Here is a 21,509-nt window from a genome sequence, read left to right on the forward strand (position 1 = left end):
TTTGAGGTTTAGTCAGCTAGAATAGGGCCGTTTTCTTAGAGCAGTGATCTGGTTGCCCTTCCTGTGTGTAAATGTGACATGTCTGTTGGGCTTGTTTCTTTGTGCCTGAAAGTGAAGAAATGCCCTTGGTCTCAAGGGTTCTGTCCGTCTCTTGCGGCTTGACTCCCAAATTTAGCCATTTCCTTGACTCTGAAATAGGGAAAAAAAGGGGAGAGGGTCAGATGCTTTTCTTGCGTATCCAGTGGCTCAACTTTTCCATGTTACTATCACTGTGTCAGGTTTTTATCTTACACTTTTTCTCAAAAAAAAAAAAAAAAGAGTATGTGAAGGAGATTTAGAATGCCCAAGAAGGTTTTGTGGCGAATGAAATTCTGGTGGTTGTGAAGGGCTTCTATGGTATTGTCTGTCTGTCTGTCTGTCTGTCTGTCTCTCTCTGCCTGCCTTCCTTCCTTCCTATCCACTTTCTGGGTGTTAAAGTAACAGAAACCCACGTTGTCCCTGTATCTTGGGACTCTTGACCCGTGGCTCTTTTTGGACTGCATTTTCTTGGTTGGAATGGGGAATCTCTCCACAGCTGATTTGAGAGTAGACAAAGGGGAGTCTGGGTCTGCTCAGGGGCTGTTCTCCTCAGGGAAAGGGATAATTATTTTCCATAAGCCGAGGTATTAAACCTCTTTCGTTCGCGCTTCGCTGACCATGAGTGTGCAGTGACATCATGCCTCATGATTGTCATTTGTTTTTTCAACCCTCTCTGCAGTTTGATATGGAGAGGATGTCAGTGGGCCAGCCTGGGCTTGGCTTCACTTACATATCTGCACTTCTCACCCTTTTCCCTGGACTCTAGGATAGATTGAAAACCTTAGCTGCTGACCCGAATGTGTACAGTTGGGTTTAAACTCCATATTCCTATAGAACCTGAGAAGCTGGCCTGAGCCAGATTTTCTCTGGCATCCAAACGCAAAAAGCAAACAATACAATTTTTCTCTCAAAATAAGCTTTCTTTTTCACTAGTAATGGCAGTAAGCTATGCATTTTGAATACCTCAGAGAGGGTTCTACCTCAACCAAGGGGGCTGCTTTTATAATTCTCTCAACTCAGTGCTGTAGTCACTCCCATCCCCCAACACCCGCTTTTGCGTGTGCGCGCGTGCACACACACACACACACACACACAGCTGCTGAAAATGAAAGCTCTCTTTGGATGCTTGACTGTTTAATATGTAATGTGATACCTTGTCTCACAGTGACAGGGTGACAGACGGGCATTGGCTCTATAATACTGAATTACCTTTTGTGCATCCCTTCTACAACAAAGCCAAATACATTGACTCTCCCTAATACGGTAATATGTGTCTTGTGTGCTCCAGATGTTTTGGAAGCTTGGGGACAGCTTCAAAGTCTCCTTGTTTTTCTTTTCGCTTTAACCCTTCTTTAAGCATTGCTTTTGTGAAATAGAGGCATTAGGTTTTTCTTTCGTTTTGTATTGTCATGTATGTATAGCTAATAGGAGCACTAGTGAAACTTCTTTGTGTCTAAACCATAAAATCATAAAGACTGTACATATATTCTAGGCCTCTTTTTTAGCTACTTAGTAAAGAATTAACTTACCTGTAAGCATTTGTGTTCTGAAATCTGCAGCTCTCATCAATTTGCTTAGTTGAAGTTCCTTTAGCTAAAGGAATCTTTGAACTCATTTATGCTTCAGTTTTCCCAACGCCCTTTACATTAAGGCAAGAGGGAGATCCTGTATCTCCAGCCTCCAAGAACAGGAATTCTTACTTCCCTTTGCTGAGCTATTGCAGTCTTAGAAAGAAGACGGTTTTAGTGTTTGGCCTTCAGCCTTTTTCATTTCTTGCTAATTTGGAAGATGGGATGAAAAGCTGCTGAATTTGATGACAGGGTTCTGTTTTATCTGATTTCTTTAGGATTCTTAGCTTGTGAGAACCGGCACTGCTACTGTGGAGGATGTGTGGTCTCCCTGTGACATGCTGCTCCTGTCAGCTGATGGTGACTAGCCATAGTTGCAGGAGGTCCCCAGGCAGCCTTTACTGCAGTGATTTGGAATTTTCAGCTCATATTTATTGCTTTTGTGAAAGACAATAGACATGCTTTAATTTAAGTTCAACCTACTGAATATTAATAAAGGAGAACGAATGCTAATGTGGGGAGACTAACTCTTTGGGCCATTGAAATTCCTCAGTCTAACCTCCTCTTCCCAACAAAGGTTTGTGTAGGTTGGGGGAAGGGTTTGGAAAAATAAAGCCAATTTGTATTTGAAGGAGGGGATGCCTTTTTCATCATTTCTCATTGACTGAAAAAAAAAATAGAAAAAATTGTTGGCAGGGCTTTGTTAGGGGAAGGAAAAGGCAGCACCCATTAGCTTGTCGAATATTACAATAATGGCTATTGTGCCTTGTGGCATCATATTCCATCCTGCTGACCTGGCTCTTCTGGATGGGCAGGCAGTACGATTTGGATAAAAACATTCAAAATGAAAGAGGGTAGGCAGTGTACCGGAGATGTGAAAAGGGAGTATGTGAGTGTGTGTGTGTGGGGGGGGGGGGAAGTATGTAAAAAAGAAAAAGCACAGATTTATCCAACCATGTAGACTAGCTAAAAATAAATGTAAATTTTCTTTGTGCTGACATATACAGGATGGGAGTACACAAATTGAAAAAGTCAGTCATATGCAGAACAAGTCAGTCTCACCCCTTACAAAGGCTAGGAAAAGCTGAGGGCCTTCCATTTGCATAGCAGGCAATCAATTTCCTATGCATGAGCCCCATTTTTCTAATCTGGAAAGTCAGCAAACCATGTCTCTGTAGGTGAGGCAATCAATAATTGTTAATCCTTGGAATGGGGAAAATTTTGGAGCTCTTTGGAGAGATTAGTGAAGGCTTCCAGTCACTGGACCCACTATTTTTATTCCTTTTAATTTAGCACAGTCTTGCCTTAGTGTTCCAGAGCATCCTCATCTGTTTTGCCTCACATTGAGCTCACATACAGTCCATTAAAATCCCCCATTTTTCATCTAGAGTTTCATAATCCAGCTTGCTTGCATTTGTGCTTGGACAGTTCGTGTTTTGGAGGGAAGAAATGTTATATTCCTTTCTACATTGATGCCTCTTAGACATGAACACTTTCCCCAGCATGTTACTTTTTAAAAGTCTATCATTGTCATTAGCTGGCTTTTACAGCTTTGCCATAAGTTTTGTTAGCAGCCTTATTTTCACTTCACAAATTATTGGTAAAAGGAGGAAGAGTGCCCATACAGAAGTTTGGGACTGAGTGTATGGTCATAGTTTGTGCAGTCATAATTGGTTTCCTGGTATTTGATTCTCACTTGCCCAGAGCTTTGTAGTGTTGTAGGGCAACTAGGTCTGTTACTGACTTGAGTCTTGCTTTCCCCTACAATAGTGGTTCTCGAAAGGTGGTCCCTGGACCCGCCAAAATCAGCATCAGCACCATCTGAGCATTTGTTAAGAGTAGGACTGACTGGGGTTGAGGCCTAGGGGACTGTGTTTGAATAAGCCCTCCAGGTGACTCTGATTCATGCTCAAGCCTGAGAATCACCACTGCCATTTGTAACCATTCACTGAGGTTATACCTGTTAGAAGAACAAGTGTATACCTGTCATTGAATAGCTTAGCTTTTCTCTGCTAAATCACTCATTCACTTGCTGCTTACTCACTTGGGAAATATTTAAGATCTTGCTATGGACCAAAGGGTACGGAAGGGTACAGCAGTGTTTCTTCCTCTTTTCACCTAGCATCATGTAGTCCTTATTTCATCCTTGCTCCAAATAAGCACTTTCAAAATCAGCACCTCTTCTTCCTCTTCCTCCTTCATCACCACCATCACCACTGGGTTTTGTGTTTGTTTTTAGGCATATTGCAAGTTCTAACTTTGTTCTTCTTGTGCCGATATTGCAGGCTTGCTTGCTGGCTCCATTGGTTCATGTTCATTGCCCTCCCCTATCACTTTTTCTTGCCCTGTAAGTACCACATACTACTAACCGGTACATCTATGTATATTCGTTGATCTATCTCCTTTCACTGGTATTCAGATTTTGTTTCATATGCCTGTATCCCTGGCATACGGGAGGTGTTAAGAAAATAAATGGATAAATTTATATTCCCTCCCTCTTTTTCTGCTTTATTCTCCTTTTTGTACTTATGTACTATTTAAAAATTGGGACTCAACCAAGAGTATACATCTTTAAGATGCATATCTGCTTTTTTATTATTAATTTTACATATGGTTCTGTAACACAAGTTTTACTTTGAATTTTCCATTCAAGTAGGGCAATTCATCCATCTCCCTCTCTCTGTCCCTCTCTCTGTCCCTCTCTCTCTGCCTCTCTCTCTCCCTTTCTCTCTCTCTCTCTTTCTCAAATATGAATTATTATGCCCCTGGGCCACTGTCCTAACTGTGCTAGGTATTATCTGTATGTTCATACTGTTTGGTGAGCTGACACTCCCCCTGTCCCCAAACAATGTGACATTAGTGAAGTGCCCTAATTTAGTGCTAATAAATAGGGACATAATTTCAACCCACATATGTAGTTTTAGTTTTCTAGAGCATAATTAAAAGCCTTTAAAAAGCAGCTAAAATGAATTTTCATATATTTTACTTAATATATACAGAATATTTGAAGAATTAATCAATATAAAATTATTATTGAACTGTTAGTTACACAGTTTTAAATTAATTAAAATGAAATAAAGATTTATTTCTTCATCCATGCTAGCCCTGTTTCCAGTGCTCAGTAGTGGTCACTGTAATGAGTAGCACAGCTCTAATCTTTGAACCATCGGCCACATCTCTACCCTTAGACCCATAGATTCCCACACAATTATGTCTTCTTTTTGCCTCACAGTGCAGACTCCCCACATCTCTCTCTTTGGGAAGTTGTATGTATTTTCATTTCCATATCGTAGTCATAACTCTCAAAGCCACGTCTCAGTGGCAGCCATGGGATTGTATTTACTGCACTGTATTAGATTTCCAACCTTATGTTATTATGCATACTCTGAAATGATGTAAAAATAGATAACTGGGGAAATGCATGCATAAACAGGTCAAGTCCCAAGGTTTGATTACAGTCTGCTGTGCTCTTTCAGAAAATTTTACCACTGTGTTTTATGTAGTGTTTGGTGCAACTAATGGGGACCACTCTTTCAACCACGAAGGGATTTAATACAGGGAATTAAGTGCTTACAGAATTGGTAGAAGGGTTGGAAGGACAGAAATCATGGGATCACCTGGCACATTTGGCTTTATTTAACAGCCAGCACATGGCTGTGAAATTACAGATACTGTGCTAGCATTCCTGCTTATGCCCCTAAGGCTGGTGGCTAGACAGTGAAATGGGGTGCCAGCTGCTTTGGACACTTGTGTAGGTACAGCTTTCCCATGGGAAGAACTTAAGTTGTATCTAGGACTCTGGATACAAGAACATCTGAGTACTAAAAGATCTGCTAGGCTTTTTATTGAACCGTCACCCATTTGTGTGACCTTATTGCTTATTAAAATACTTCCATATCAAATGGTATAACACTTCCCTAGGACCTTTCTCCAATGTGGTTACATGTCCTGGCCCTCCAAGACTCCCTGTTTCGAATGGTACCATATATGTAGTCATAGACAGTCCTGATCCTTTGTGAAAGTCAAAGACAGGTGCGGTGACTGGCTAGTATAATAGATCACTCTGAAGAGAAAGTTGGGTAGTAGGATTTCTAGTTAATAACTATGATATGGCTATAAAGTAATGATGCTTTTTTGTGTGTGGCAGGTACTGGTTGCTGAAGGCAATTCCAAAAGGACTTCAGTATTTCTAGAGTAAATATTTAGCCCTTGAAAGATAACTAGTTTGAATTGGTAACACTTGAGATGCCTTTCTTCCTTTCCATTCCCAGCCCTACAAAGATGTTTATGTACTTTAAAAAAGAACTGTACAGTATATTATGATTAAAAATTTCTGTTTGAATTTCTTGTTGTTACAATTGTTTCTTTGTTAGGCATTCACTCCTATAAAAGGTTCAAAGTAGGGAGGTATGACTTTTTTCCCCATTTCAAGAGGGATATATGCCTTTAAATTCTTTTCTGTCCATCACTAGCCATTCTGTAGGGTTAACTGTGGTAAAGTGCTGCTTCCTGATGTCATGTATTTAAGTGTTTGTCCCCTTTTCTCACCTGTAGGGCTCCTTGGTAATGGCCAGTCTAAGGGATTAGGACCAGCATCAGAACAGTCAGAGAATGAGAAGGATGATGCATCCCAAGTGTCCTCTACTAGCAACGATGTTAGTTCTTCAGATTTTGAAGAAGGGCCGTCGAGGAAAAGGTTAGTACACACAAGGCTGAAAGTATCGGTGCCTTAAACCAGGGACTACAAAGTAGGTGCCAGTTTTTGCCACAAAGGAGCAAACTTGGGCCCATTCACCTGGTCCTGATTTTTCATAGAGGAGTCAGAACTCTGAATTTTTGTCAGATGTTCTGGTTTCTAAATATTGTCCACTAATTATAACTAAAAGTAAAAAGTAACCATACAAAAAATGGTATGGGCCCAACAAAACATGCTTCTGCCATGAAAACTGGCCCAAGAGTCACCAAGTTATAGTTCTTGTCCTGTTTATTTCAATTGATTTTCATCAGTAGTATTTCTCGAGTATATTAGATGGTATTTTGCCATTCCTGGGAAGAAATGTTTCTATGAATTGGAAGAATTAAATGTGGTGTTTTTGAAGAAAATTTTCCCCCTCATCAGGAAAGCAAAAATCCACTTAGTTTAACCAGGTTAGTAGGTGTGGAATTAGTTCTTCAAGCTTTGAATTTACTAGCAGTTTCTTTTTTTTTTTTTTCCCCCAAGATTACTTTCTTCAATAAACTTTAGACAGTTTGATAAGGAAGTTGGCTATGGTAGTTAAGAGGTTGTGGTTTCATGGTCAAACAGTGGCAGTGACATTATATAATAATACTTTTAATTGGGTGCTTTAAAAACCCTTTGCTAGTTATCTGCCTTATTTCATATCTCATGTGTTGTGCCACGCCGCCCTCCCCACTTACATTTATATTTCATTTTGTTCCTTTTCCGTTCTCATACTTGATGTTTTCCTGGATGACTAGGTTAATGACGTTTTCTTAGAATCTGTTAGTTTAAGAGGTTGGGGAAAGGAAAAAAAATTCCCCTGGTCTGGTCTTTTTGTTTACTCTTTCTACATAATTATAGTTACTTTTTGGAAACTATCTAGAATGTTTATATCTAATGAAGAACTGAGTATGGTGGAAAATTAAGGACAAGATGAGCCATGTGTTGATAGATATTTGAAATCCTTAACAAAACTGTACTTTGGATCTGAAATTTGAGCTGCATCGTTATAAGTCTTAGTTTATTTTTCTCCATCATGCAGTGGCTTTGTTTAAAAAGCCCTGTGATAACAGAGCCTGTATTAACTTCCATACTTATTTCTCTTAATCCTCAGCACTGTGTCTTGGATATCAGTAGATTTGTTGTTAGCACAGTTAGCAGGTATATAAGAAGTATTTCTGCCAGTGTACTGGGCTTTGTATGCTGCTCTTTTAAGAACACTTGGGTGAGTGTCACAGTGACAAGCCTATTATTTTTCAGATACTCTAACAGATATTCACTCTGCCCCAATTCAAGAACTGCATCAGCAGAAGAGAGGGGGCTCAGGATGTGTTAAACCACATCAGTAAATATATAGGAATGTATAATATTAACCATGCTTCCAAACATGGGTGGGTGGTCATCTATCTGGTATCATCTTTCATTTCCATTTGTGGAGCAAAATTCTATGAGTGGTTGGATTTGACAGCACCCAGTCCCTTAGCTGTGTTGTATAGCTGTTTGTCACTGCCTCTGGGAAGATCCAGGCAGCGTAGGAATGTGATGACAAAGATCAGTACACATCATTCTTTTGAAAATGGCCCTTTGTCCTTGGCTCCTAGTTCCTTTCTCAGATTGGCTTCCTCTTTGTATGGCACATTGGTACTGTGTGGCAGCTGTGTGCAAAACAGTCATTTAGCTTTAGTTCCCCAGACCACTGGAAAAGACAAACTTTGTTCAGGGTGAATTTAAAGCAAATTTCAGCATTGCTACTCTGCTCTAATTATTACTGTGCTACCTATCTTGTTTCCTAATAAAAGACTCACAGCAGCATTTCATTCGGTTATGATCACACTCTACTAGTGACACCCATCAGGGACATACTGTAGATTGAGTTGTCCAGTCAGGCCTGATGTAGGGCTTGGTCTATGGTAACCTGTGTTACAGGTAGAGGGCTGTGTAATTTATAGACATGTAGTGTAGTTAGGAAATACATATCTCAATGTTGCAGGGTACATAACAAGTACAAAATAATAACTTTTAATACTATCCTGCTCATTTGTTTTATCCCTTATTGGTAATTATTGTGAATATTTAGCATAAATACTTTGATATGAACGCTGTCTTCTGAGGCAGAATGTGTGAACAGGAACCTGAGTTCTTGGGGCTTTGTTAGCGTACTGCGGTGATTTTCAACCCAGGTCAGTGTTTCCGACCTAATAATCAGTTATGACATGTTTTAAAAATTCTTATGGCACACCAGTACACAGGTTGAAGATCGCCGGTGTATTGTTCAGACTGCAGTGTTCCACTTTTCTTCATTTTACATACATTGTATCTTTTCCAATACGTTAAAGAGTGTGCTGTCTTTGCTGATGACAAGTCCAGTCCAGAGTAACTGTTTAAAGTGGTTATTTCAAAGTGTTACTTCGTGTTGGGTGGATTGTTGACTAGATGCTACTTTTAACCTTGTGTCTAAAATTCCAAAAGCCTCATCTGTACATGGGAAGACCATATTTTATGATTGACCATTTTTTCATTCTCTGTTGCCATTTAGAAGGTTGTACACTGAATTGTAAAAATCCAGGGTCATGCCCTGGCCAGGGGGCTTAGTTAGTTGTAGCATTGTCCCATACACCAAAAGGTTGTGGGTTCAATTCCTGGTCATGGCACATACCTGGGTTACGGATTCAATCCTTGTTGGGGTGCATAGGGTAGGCAGCTGATCCACGCTTCTCACATCGATGTCTCCATCTCCCGTGCACCCCGCTCCCTGCCTCAAATCAATACACATATCTTTTGGTAAGGATTTAAAAAAATAGGAAGACTTAGGTAAAAAACAAAATCCATTGTCATGATTTATATATTTGCTTTGGCAAAAGAAATCTCTGTGTTTTTGGAATGATATGAACAGCTGGCTTCTTTCTTTATACAGTTAATTCTTTCTTTCTGTGTACATGTTTGTAGGACCAGCAGTTAATATGAATTTTGACTTGGTGGGGAGGGGGAAGAAAGGATTTTATGTGTTTGACTTCCTTAAGAAAAATTAAAGCCTGAGGTGTAGATTATGCCAGTATTACTAGTTCAACCTTGCTCTAAGCTTTCAACCTGTAAATAGGAGCAATTCTATTTTCTGATGCTTGTAAAATGTTTTTTAAGTCTGTAGTTAGAACATCCCATGTGTTTACCAAGTGTTATTTTTCTATAGGAAGCCCCTAAGCTGTGTTTTGCCCAAAGTACTTGATGCCATTGGTTTTAAATGAAGTTGGGGAGCTTTTTGGCACAGAAAACAGTAGAATCCAGAATTTATAGGATTTCTTTTTCTCTGCTGAGGTAAAAATAAAAGGGATCATTTTACTTAGCCATCGGAAGATTGTAATCTAAAATCATCCCTTATAAAAGGAAAAGACACCCTTTCTCTAGCAGCTCTTTCCCTGTTTGATGGGCTGAGCTGCGGAGCTCTGAAGGACTTGGTGCTGGAGGGAGCTCCTAAGTGTTAGTTTTCTTTTTCTTTTGGTCATTGTGGTAGATGAGTTTAAAATAATTTTTCAAATTATACGTTATTGTAGTTTTTACTGGTTAGAATGGAAACTGTAGACTTTTAGCCTTTAATAGGCCTCTTTTGAATTTGCTGGTGGCCATGCCTACTTCCTGACCTCCCTCCCCGCCTTATATTGCCCATCCCATTGCACTTGGTTATTGTAAAATTTGTATTTTCTGCAAGAAGTATTTGAGTATTTTTAGAAATCAGAGTGACCAGGTTTTGTCTGCCAGGTGTGTACTGACTGTGAGAAACACTGGAATGGTTGTTATGGGGACAGAGGTTATCTGCTTGGCTGATGGAAGTGAAGGTGTGGTACCAAGCAATTGGTGATGGTCTATTTTTAGGTCTAAGTCAGTGGAAGATCCAAAATGCAAGGTCCACAGAGGGGTCATTTGAACGAGCACTCAAATACATAGCCAAATTAACTGCATTTTGTTTTGGGGGACATGGAGGGAATAGATAGGAAAAATGTAAATGTAATGTGACAGTTCTTCAGGACATGTCATGGGGACCTTGCATGGGGCACAGTGATTAAGAGTGTGGCCTGGAGCTAGACATGTGGCTCAGTCATCTGCTTGTTGAATGCTCTTGGGCAGGCTCTGTCACATCCCCGGGCCTCAGTTTTCTTACTTGTACAAGGTCTGTGACAATGGTAACCACTAGTGGTGGTTTTGTTTGCTGAACAAGTTCAATGCATGACAAGCACTCAAGTGTATGATAAATATTGTGTGCTAGATATTATTAGCTGTCATCAGTGTATGTAGCACATGAATTGCTACATGTGAATATGCATGTTCATTGGAGGCTTTTCAAACATGGTGTACAGGGATTTTGATTTATACAAATTGTGATTTCTATCTTTCCTCCATGGCACCACTGTCAACAGCCATCTGTGGGCAGATGGAAAAGTGTGGGCGCGTGTCCCTCTTTTGAAGTTACTGAGTCACAGGAAGGATCTTTGTGGTTGTATAATGTGAAATTTCCTTTGTAAAACTTGGTGAGAGCAGGTATTTGCTTGCGTGGAGCAGGCAGAAGGGATGTGAGGTTGAAGTTTGAGAAGACAAGGTGTTGGCTAGCAGATTCCATCTTGTCTGTACACAAGGTTAGTCATTGCTTTACCTTGGGGGAAGCCCCTATTTTGCCATTACTTAGTGCTAAGGTCTCTGACACACTTTCAAAAACAAACTCCAAGAAAGTAACAAGTATAGACTGTGCCTCTGCAAGGACATAACTGTTTCCTTCTGTTAAACAAAGAGCTGCTGTACTTTATTTAGGCCTTTGACAGTATAAGACTGACTGAGGTCAAAGATAGTCCTGTTCCAGTAGACTGGATTTAGAGTGTGAATTGTTGCAAGGGTTCAGGTGCCATGACTTAGTGCGGTTTAGTTTCTGGATATGAATACATGTTGAAGATGATGAGAATTCTCCTAGGCTTTTAACAGGGTTCCCGGTTCCCAGCTTCCACCCTTCCCCCCCACCCAGGTGAAGGGCCAGTGTAGATGTTTTCCTTATTATTTGTGTTCTGAGTTAGTTTGTTGATATAAAATACTTTCATACCCTCAAGTTTGAAAAGAAAGATAGTTCCACTTAGGATTCTTGCTTGGCAGCATGCATTGTTAGAAATTGGAGTTATTCAGTGTGAACATCCTTAAGAATGTAAATAATTTTTACATTTCCCTTTAACAAAATGCACCAGTGGTGTAGTTTCATATTAAATGCATACACTATTATAGCTAAAATTCAAAGCAAGACAAGCAATACACAGCTTAGATGTATCTCTTGTAACTTTTGATTTAGGTTTAGACACCTTCACTCACCATGCTATTGCAAATTATTTTGTTGTTATCACCTTGAAGAGTATTTTACAAAGTAGGGATTAGTGCTGTTATAATTTTAAATTCTAGAGCTGTCTTGACTGAAACATATTCTGTTTAAAGAAATAAGAAGGGGGAAAATTGAGGAATAGAATATTATGTGGCAACTTTAGTAATCACACACAATAATTGTAGAATTAAATATAAAGGTAGATGTGTTCAGCCTACTTGCTCTTTCTATTTATCTAAATAGTTGCCATTTCTGGTGCTGTACTTCCCTTTTTATAGATTGAAATGCCTTTCTGGGATCGTGTTCCTTTTGCTTTTACCTGAAGGACGTTAACATTTCTAATAGGTTTACTGGGATTGGATGAATCTTTTAGCTCTTGTATGTTGGAAAAGGTCTTTGAATGTCTCACCCTTATTTAAAGTATTTTTATTTTATGAGAATTGTAGGATCACATGTAGCTGTAATTTCAGAAAGGCTCCACTTTACTGTCTCCTGGTTTGCATTGTTTTTGACAGGAAGTCTATTGTCATTCTTTCCAAGAAGTGTCATTCTCCCCAATCTCCTTAAGATTTTTTTTATTCTATCATTCAGTGTTCCTTGGTATAGGGTTTTGTTTTGTTTTTTAATGTTTCTTGTGGTTGGCGTTCATTGTGTTTCTTAGTTCTGTAGATTTCATCACTTTTTGATATTTGGAGTCAATATTTCTGCAGATATTTTTTGTGTGTGCTCCTTTTTCCCCCTTTAGGGATTTCAGGTGCACGTATGTTTGGCTCGCTGACAGCCGTCGAATTTGTTGACACAGCTCGTCGATGCTCTGTTGCTTTTGTTCCAGTCTTTTTGTTTTTTTCTGTTTCATTTTAAGTAGTTTCCACCACAGTTCTGTGGACATACACTTTTTAATGTAAAAGATTGTTGTTTCTATCTTACGATAGATTTTGATCTCTGTATTATCTTCAGTGTCTTTCCTAATAAGTTAATATGTTTTGGCTTGCTCTACTTTTTGAACACAGGGAGTGCAGTTATAATAGAGGCTTTACTATGTTTGTCTACTAATTCTGTCAATTTGTGTCATTAACAGTTCAATCTTATTTGGATTGATGTACCTCCTCAATATGGTATTTTTTTCTTCTTTTTCTATTTTGCTGGTCTGATAATTTCTTATTGGATGTCTGGCATTCTAAATTTTCTTTATAGGGTGCTGGGTATATTTGTATTTCTCTACCTGTTGTTGAGCACTGCTCTAGGGTACAATTGTGTTACTGGGAAGCAGTTTGATCCTTCTGGGTCTTGGTTTTCAGCTTTGTTAAGTAGGGCCAGAACAGTGTTTGGGAAGGGTTAAGTTTTTCCCACTACTGAGGTGGAACTCAAATGCTCATTTCCTCAATGCCCGGTGAGCCCTGATGTTCACCATTGTGGCCAGTTGGTAGAGACACTGTTCCTAACCCCGTGTGGGATTCGAGGACTGTTCCTTTTCTTGTCCTACTCTCCCTTAGGTAGTCTCCTCACACACATGTGCTCACTAGTACTCAGCAAGTACTCAAGGAGGACCGTTGGCAGATTCCAGAGTTTTCCACATGACTCTCTCCTCTCTGGTACTCTGCCTGACAGATTCCATTCAATCATTGGCCTCTCCAAACTCTCACCTCCTTCTCCTCAGCTTGGATTCCTCTAGCCTCTACTTGAATTTTCCCTCCTTGTGTAGTGGCCCAGAAATTCTCAAGGCAGTCAGGTGAGCAGTCATTTGTTTCCCATCTCTTGGGATTACAGGGACATCAGTTGTCTTGTATAGAGTTTTAGTTCTTTCAGGTTGGAAGTAAATCTTGTTTCTATGACCCTGTCTTAGCTAAAAGCAAAAGTTCCCACCTATTATTTGAACGCTAAATGAAGGAGAGCAAAACACACCACCAGGAAATCTCCCCTTCCCCTTTTATAAGTGGTTTCAGTTTCTCATGGTGCACTGTGGACAGACATTAAATGGAAAATTCCAGAAACAGAAAATTTATAATTTTTAAATTGTGCTATTCTGAGCAGTGTGATGGAAGTTTGTGCTTCTTCGTGCTGCCCAGGATTTGATTCATCCCTTTGTCCAGCATGTTCACACTATATTAATGCCCACCTGCTAAGTCACTTATTAGCCATCCCAGCTATCACACTGACTGTGGTGGAATTGGCGTGCTTATGTTCAAGGAACCCTTATTTACTTAATAATGGTCCCAAAGTGCGAGAGTAGTGATCCTGGCAATTTGGATCCAAAGAGAAGCTGTAAAGTGTTTGTTTCCTTAAGTGAAAAGGTTTGTATGTATGTATAGGAAAAACATAATATATATGGGTTCGGTACTATCTGTGGTTCCAGGCAGCCACCGAATGTATGCCCTGCAGATAAGGACGGCCTGCTGTTCCGTGTCCACAGTTCATCGTAGTCATAGTTATAACCTCTCATTTAACTTTGTTAGTAAAAGAGAAGACTGTGACTTGCCTTAAGCAAACCCTACCTAAAAAAGGAAAATTTCACTCCACAAGAAAGCATGTGACTATTGGAGATCCTTCAGACTCTGAGGTTGAACCTCTAGAACCTCTGTCTCTAAAAGAACTGTCTCAATAATATATTGGGCTACTAAATCTTACCTCAATTTTCATGAAACATCTGGAAGGTTTTATTGTGCTTGTTTTATAGTTGGGTCAGCAAATACTCAAAATACCTTACAAATGACACATTTCTTAAAAGTAGCAAAGGCAGGATTTGAATCCAAGTATTCATATGTACAATGCCAGACTTTTCCATTACACCGTGTCACCTTCCACCAGGGGTATCAGATGTAGGCCTTCCTTTGTCATGTACCTTCTGGACAGACAAACTGCAGTACCCGACTTAGTGAGCTGAATGTGGCGGGATCACAACCCCACTCATCCCCTCAGCTGAGTACCTTGGTGCAGTGCACATGCGTTGTGGCTTCTCAGATCATATAACCTAGTAAATCTCTTTCTTCCAGTGTTTGTATTCCTTCTTTGATGAAATAAACTAAATTATTTTCTTCATTGTAAACCAAATAGTAGATAGAAAGGAGGAGGAGACTCTTCCGATTCTTGCTGTGCTCTAGGCTCCATGGCAGAGCTCCTCTTATAACTTCCTGACACAGTGTGATGGGAGCCAGCTGTGGGGTTTTGGGCTTCGCAGCCAAAATAATGCAGAGACACAGGCACCACCCCCCCCACCCCCCCCACCCCACCTGGGTCCCCCTTCACCCCGGCTTTGCCTGGGGCTCAATCAGCTTGGTAGTTGGGTGCTATGAAACTGCATTAATAAGATGATGAGCGTCTTGGGGCCTGGGCTCCTTGCCTGTAGGAGGAGACAACAGCTGCTGGAGACCTGCAGAGCAGGAATGTTAAACCTCAGGGTTATCCTTACGTAAGGCTGAGCCTTGACACATGAAGTGGCTCTTTGTGCAGGCTGCTTCTGGAGGGCCTGGTATGTTTCAGCACTTTGTCTGCCTGACCTTACCAGTTACTTAATAACTTTTCTTTATCAATATAGTGAGCTTGAGACAAGAGGGTTAGTTGATATTTAGAAAGGGTACAGAGTACAGGTATGTCTGTCTTGTAGAAGCCTGAGAGTTGACACAGCATTCTTGTAGTTGATCTGAGAAGATACCTGGAGTGAGAACAGGGCATACTGCATATCCTCTCACATCCTGTTCCTAGTGACAGAAAGGACACATTGACTGACAAGGCCTGCAGGGACTGTGTGGTGGGCTGGAAGCTGTGCAGACTTCAATTTGGACCAGCCCAGCTCACAGGCTTGCTATTACCAACAACACAGGTGATTTTTAGAATTAAAAGAAATAACCTCTCAGCGCTAGGTTAGAACCTGGTATGCTTTAGCATTGGTCCCCAATCAGTCTAAGCCAAGGTGTGCTTAGAGGCACTGAATGTTTGTCGACTGCATGCATAGTGAAGGACAGCATTAGCTACTTTCCATTATAAGGAGGAACAGGCGAGCCCCTGTCTTTTAACTTTTAAAAAACAACCCCCAATCTTTGTTTCTTTCTTTCCTATTTTTTAATATCAAGGGAGGAGTTGACTTGAAACATAAGAGATTCTTGGCTAATTAAAAGGGATTCGAGGGGACTGTACTATCTGAAAGCTATCACTGTTATTTTCTGGTTTTGATCAGAGGCTTTTAGTATAAATTTACACTGGCTTCTTCCTGACTTAAGTTTTAAAATTATCATGGAAGTTAAGTGTATGTTACAGCATCATGTATCTGGCCTGGATAATTTGGGCCGGGGTAGCATATTTGATATATAAGGAGTAACACTACATAGGAATGTAAAGCAGGGAGAGATGTATCTTTCCTGGCCACTTTTTGGCTGTGTGCAGTTTATTTTAAAGTTTACTATTAATGTTGCCCTTTGGAATTGTGTATCAAGCTTTTCTTTAGTGAAATTGGCTTTTCTGCTAGATGTGGGATTCTGTCTAGGAAGTCTTCACAGATGCTCACCTCTTCTTCATAAACACGTACCACAGTAATAAGAGGTCAGTGCCCATGGTTTTGAGTGTGAAGGAAAGAACAGGAAACGTGGAGCCTGCCCATAGCATGTGCACTCTATGCAGGTTGAAAGATTGGCAAAATACCTTTGATGTAACAGGCCATTAGTTGTTGCCAAGGACAAATTTTTAGACATGTGGGAATGAGCATTGGCTCTATAATTTGCTGTAAGGTTCCTGGTACCTTATGTGTCAGAAGCTCACAGGCTTCTGACACATTTATTTGTTTCAGGAAAATGACTAGAACTTCATCGGAGGCAGTTTTATTACTGCTGAGGCTATTTCCTTTTTTTGTTAGCTTGGAGATGATAGCAGGGATATTACTTGTACCCCCCACCCCCACCCCATGCAAATTATGGTCTAGCGTGCTTTGTGGTTGCCACAGAAACCGGGCACCAATTTCTTCTGTTCTTCCTACATCACAGTTCTTCCTAGTCTTTTAAATATGAACATCTTTGTAACATCCTTTTGCCCTTCTTGCCTTTTACACCCACAAAGGACCAATGCAGACAAGTCTTTCATCTTTTCAATAGTAGCTGACCCTCATGGAAACACACAGTGCTGGTTCTCCAGACAAGCTGGGTTTGTGAGGGTTCGGAGTCACCTCTTTTGCTTGTGAAGGTGGTGACAGCCATTTGTGTCACTTGTGGTTCACATGAGTGCTTGCGCAGGGTTGTTAGATAGGGCTTCTTATGCAGAATGTTCCTTAATATCATTACCTCACTTGGCTGCTTAGCAGCTCAATTAAAAGCAGTGCACACTGTAGTAGCAAAGGTGGGAGTAGAGTGTTCTTACTACCACAGCCCACACTTCTGTTTCCTCCCTCTCTCCTTCTCTCCCTTTCATGTTTATGGTAGGAATCGGGGGTGGTCCACTAGAGAGGATCTAAAGGATAGGCTAAGGAGGGAAGGCAGTGAGCTTTTTAAATGGCTTGCTAGGGGAGAGATTTTGGTTCATTTCTGCTATTAGAAACTTAAAGAGGAGATTGTAATAATAAGTGGTTTTCTTTTCTTGGAATAAGGTAAATATCAGGCAAGAGTATTTTCTTTTTTGCTTTAGGCTCAATTGCTTTGATTTGCAAAGACATCTTTCAAGGAGCGTGATGTTCATAAAATGCTGTGGCACTTTTGTCACACTAGCTTAAAGTCCATCTACAGAAAGGGCACAGAGTCGTGGGCATAGAGTTGTCATCGTCAGTGTATGACTTTCTTGAGTGGGGCGGGAATTGACCAGTCATCACTCAGCTGGGGTGTCCAACCTTTTGACATCTCTGGGCCACACTGGAAGAAGAAGAGTTGTCTTGGGCCACACATTAAATACATTGTGACATGTAATCACAAAAAGAAATCTCACAGTATTTTAAGTAAATTTACAATTGTGTGTTGGGCCACATTCATAGTTATCCTGGGCTGCATGCGGCCTGTGGGCTGCAGGTTGGACACCCCTGGTATATGCCTTGTCATTCAACCTTTCAAAAAACTTGTCTCTCAGCTCCCTCAGAGATGAGAGGTTCTTGTTTATCTTGTATCCCCAGTGGCTGGAGGAGTATCTGGCATGCAATAAATGTTTGCGTGTTTTTGTGAATGTAAATAAGTTCTAAGAGTAGCCAAATAAAGTGTAAGGAAAAGAAGTCTTCCTAGAAGAGTTATTATGTTTGAGAAGCACATATTCCTACTTAGAACTTCACAGGTCTTTCATACTTTTTATCATATTGGAAGGTAGGGATATGCATACATGTGTACTCGTCCCCTGTATGTGGTTTTGAAGTATTACCCATACTTACTGTTTTGTTTAAAAGGGTTTGGAAAGAAGCGAGCAAATGTTTTTGGTGGTACTATGTACCCCTCATTCCCACACCACCCCAACCGCGTTTTCCATTTCCTTCCTCCTCTCTCTTCTTCTATCTGGTATTCCGTAAATACTCCCTGGGCCTAGAAATCCACATCCCTCTATATAGAACCAAGATATAACTTGTAAACTTACTCCTCTCATGACATGATTAAGGTAGAAGGAAGTGCCTGTTTTTTTTTTAATTCCACAGCAGACTCTTAATTCCTCAAACCGGAGTATAAAATCACTGGATTTCCATCAGCCGTCATTAATTAGTGATGAGAAGGGGGAAAGTGCCTTCTTGCCTGAAGGCTCTCTGGTTCTTCCTGAGGTGCCAGCTTAAGGTTGGCTGTGGTTTTCTGGCCTCTTTAATAAAAGTTTTAAGCATTTAACCTGAGCATTGAATTATATGATAATAACTCCTATTCTTTCATAATGATGGTGATGAACATGTCCAGCATTTTCCTCTTTATCTCATTCTCGCATATTTTTTCCGGAGGTAGAAGAAGACCTAGCTTTTGCTTATTGTGTTCTTGGAGTTTAGTTTTGGAAGAAAATTTCTATGAGGTTTAACTGGCATATAGGACCACTTTATAGAAAGCTGCAGTTATGTAGAATTAACATGAAGTCCGGTTGTCTGCCGTATGTAAAGTGTAGAAAGACTGAAAACATTTGAAAGGAAAATGAAAGCCAGTTCTTAAAAATGAGCCTTTGTCCTCTTACTCATACTTGGTTTCAGGCAGTTTTGAAATACTTGCAGGCCTTTTAAGATGTTGCTTCTTTCATGGGAAGAACTCTTTTTTTGAGTATATGAACGGTATATCGGGTGCTTTACTGAAACAAGTAAGTTGTTCTCTGACAGTTTAAAAAATACTATAAGCAAGCATTGACTTTGATGTGAATGATATAAATCTATGCTGTCGTTATTGAGAATGTTGTGTCTACTTCTCTGGGAGGGTGGACTACTGGGCATTCTTTCCAGGGTAAAGCCCACTTTAGCTCCTACAAACTCTTGGGGATTGCATGGCTTGTCGATGATGCTTAAGTAACCATGAACATGATTTAGGCCAATCTTGGGGGGGTACTTTGTGGTATATGCACCAACATTTTAAGAAGAAATTCTATCAACTTGTAACAGTGCTGGATGCAATTTTAGCAGTTTGAAAATATATGTTGTTTTCAGAATCATTCTTTCTCTAGAACATAGTTACAGATTTGTGCAGCCTGTTATTTTGCCCCCAAGAAATATGTTTGCATTCATTTTGACAGCCTGCAGACTATTGGTATGTTACAGGGCTATAATCTGCTTGTTGTTCTGGCAGATGCCATTGTGTGATGTGGACTGGCACTTGGCCTTTCTGGGGTTTGTACTTAGTTCCCTTTGTTAGGGATTTGAGCCGCCTTGGCCATAATTTCTTTCCTGATTCTCATTACTCATGCCTCCTACAGTTCAGTCTCATTGAACTAGGCTGGGATAAATAGAGCCCTTATATATCATCTGAATGTGAGATCATCCTTTTTCATAGATGAGAAACTTAAGGCTTAGAGAAGACTATGACACTGTGAGTCCTTATGATGAGAATGTCTAGTCATATTTGAAATGATTTAGGAATCAAAATGTACATTGATCCTTTACATGCAGCTGAAACCTGGATGTGTCCTAAAAGGTGCCTTCCTGCCGTGGGAGTCTGGGCTGTTTGAAGGGGAAGATAGCCTGGCACGTACAGCTTTTCCTTTCTGCTGGAGACCCATTTATTTTGATGATCACAAAGAGTAATGACAGCATATGCATCGAAGGCTTGCTCTTGTCACTTTTTGTGTCCCCCTTTTCATCATCACCAGACCTCTACTGCCACTGCCTTTGGTGTAAATAAGTGCTTTTCCACATTATTTAGATTTCTCTGTTCAAGCCTCAGATGGGCAGGTCAATGTTTTTCTTAAGTTCATAGTTTTAAAAATGAAATTAGTATACACGGAAAGTATTTAAGACCATCAATGTAGTTTTATTTTTTCGGGAGCATTTTAAGAAGTGAAATTTACAGATGTCAGATTGATTGTGACAACATGGATTTTCCTAAGACGTTATATCTCCAGTGTTAACCGTTAGTCTGAGAACATTGAATCAGAACGATGAGCTGAAAACTGCTTCTATTAAAACCCCCTTACATCATTGACCACTAACGGTATGCCAGTGGGAATGGACACACTTCTCTTACCAGATGAAGCCCAGGCATGCTTGGCTAGGTAAGCAGGCTAACCCTGCTAGGCAGTGCCCATAAATTTTGGTTAAGCAAACTGGGGCCTACAATTCATAAGGCACCAGTGGAGCACCCTTTATGGTGTGGCGCTAGCTTTGGAAGTAGAGTTCATCAAAAAGTGAGAGGATGAATCTAGAGTTGTTAATTTAATTACTGCATCTGTTCTTTTTACTTAAATATAAAGAAGATCTTTGACACTGCCTGACCAATTAAACTAGTCTTCACGTCCCTGTAGTGTGGTATAATAGAAAGAGCACAGGGTTTGGAATAAGGCAGGTAGTTGCTTTGCCTTGCTTTGCTTGACCAATTTATGTATGTATGTATGTATGTATGTATTTATGCATTTCTGCTCTTAAAAGCTACTTATAGTCTCTGAGCCTCCATTTTTTTTTTGTCTGATAAATGGTTAGTGTAATACATACTTTATAAATTTGGCTCTAACCCACTGGTCGCCAGCCTGAACACACGTGAGAATCACTTGGAGTACTTGTTAAAACAGCTTGTGGGACTGCATCTCCAGAGTTTGTGATTCAGTAGATTGGAGGTGAGGCTGAGAATTTGCATTTCTAGTAAGTTTCCAAGTGATTCTGATGCTTCTGGTTGGAGGATCACACCTTGATATCCACTGGTATGTACAATTTGAAGCGCCTATCATACTATTCTTCAATAAATAATAAACACCCATTTTGTATGTAGTCGCTATGTCAATGACTATTCCTGTAGTTAAGAATTCTTGAGGTCATTTAGCCTTTAGCAGATAGAGCTTTGCTCCCCAAATGCTTGATCTCACAGAAATATTCTCATTTCTCTTTGATAGTTTGTGTGACTCCTGCATGTAAGGATTTAAATGAGCTCAATTGATTTTCTTTACTTTGGTGTGCTCTGTGATCATTTCTTTGTCTTCTGGTTTGGGTTTTCCTTTGTACAGTCCTTTACTCACACTCAGTGTGGTACAAATTCCTCTATTACTGCCCTCCTCTTTCCATCATAGATGTTTGAGTTTAGTCCTTAGCAGATATTCTCACGAGTATTTGAGACCATGCCTTTTAAGACCTTTCTCTTTATAGGCCCCCGGTGTTTCCTTCCTCAGCTTGTTCATCTGCCTTGTGCAGAAGCAGAAATGTAATAATGTATTTCCTTCCCTTGTGGTTTATTTGAAATTA

At 40.1% G+C, this 21,509-nt stretch overlaps 1 protein-coding gene across 3 annotated transcripts in view; it reads left to right on the forward strand.

Moving 5' to 3' along the window:
* The window catches only part of JARID2 (jumonji and AT-rich interaction domain containing 2), a 254,412-nt gene that overhangs the window by 151,307 nt on the left and 81,596 nt on the right, over positions 1-21,509 (forward strand). For 2 of the 3 annotated variants that reach the window (XM_045847204.1, XM_045847205.1), the window contains one exon: positions 6,201-6,342. The exons of the other annotated variant lie outside the window; for it this stretch is intronic. In XM_045847204.1, coding sequence (XP_045703160.1) covers positions 6,201-6,342 — 142 coding nt within the window. The remainder of the gene's footprint in view (positions 1-6,200; positions 6,343-21,509) is intronic. 3 annotated transcript variants of the gene reach the window in all.

The sequence above is a fragment of the Phyllostomus hastatus genome, unplaced genomic scaffold (genome assembly GCF_019186645.2).
Source record: "Phyllostomus hastatus isolate PE091 unplaced genomic scaffold, TTU_PhHast_1.1 phas_contig_524, whole genome shotgun sequence".
NCBI classification, from domain to species: Eukaryota; Metazoa; Chordata; class Mammalia; order Chiroptera; family Phyllostomidae; genus Phyllostomus; species Phyllostomus hastatus.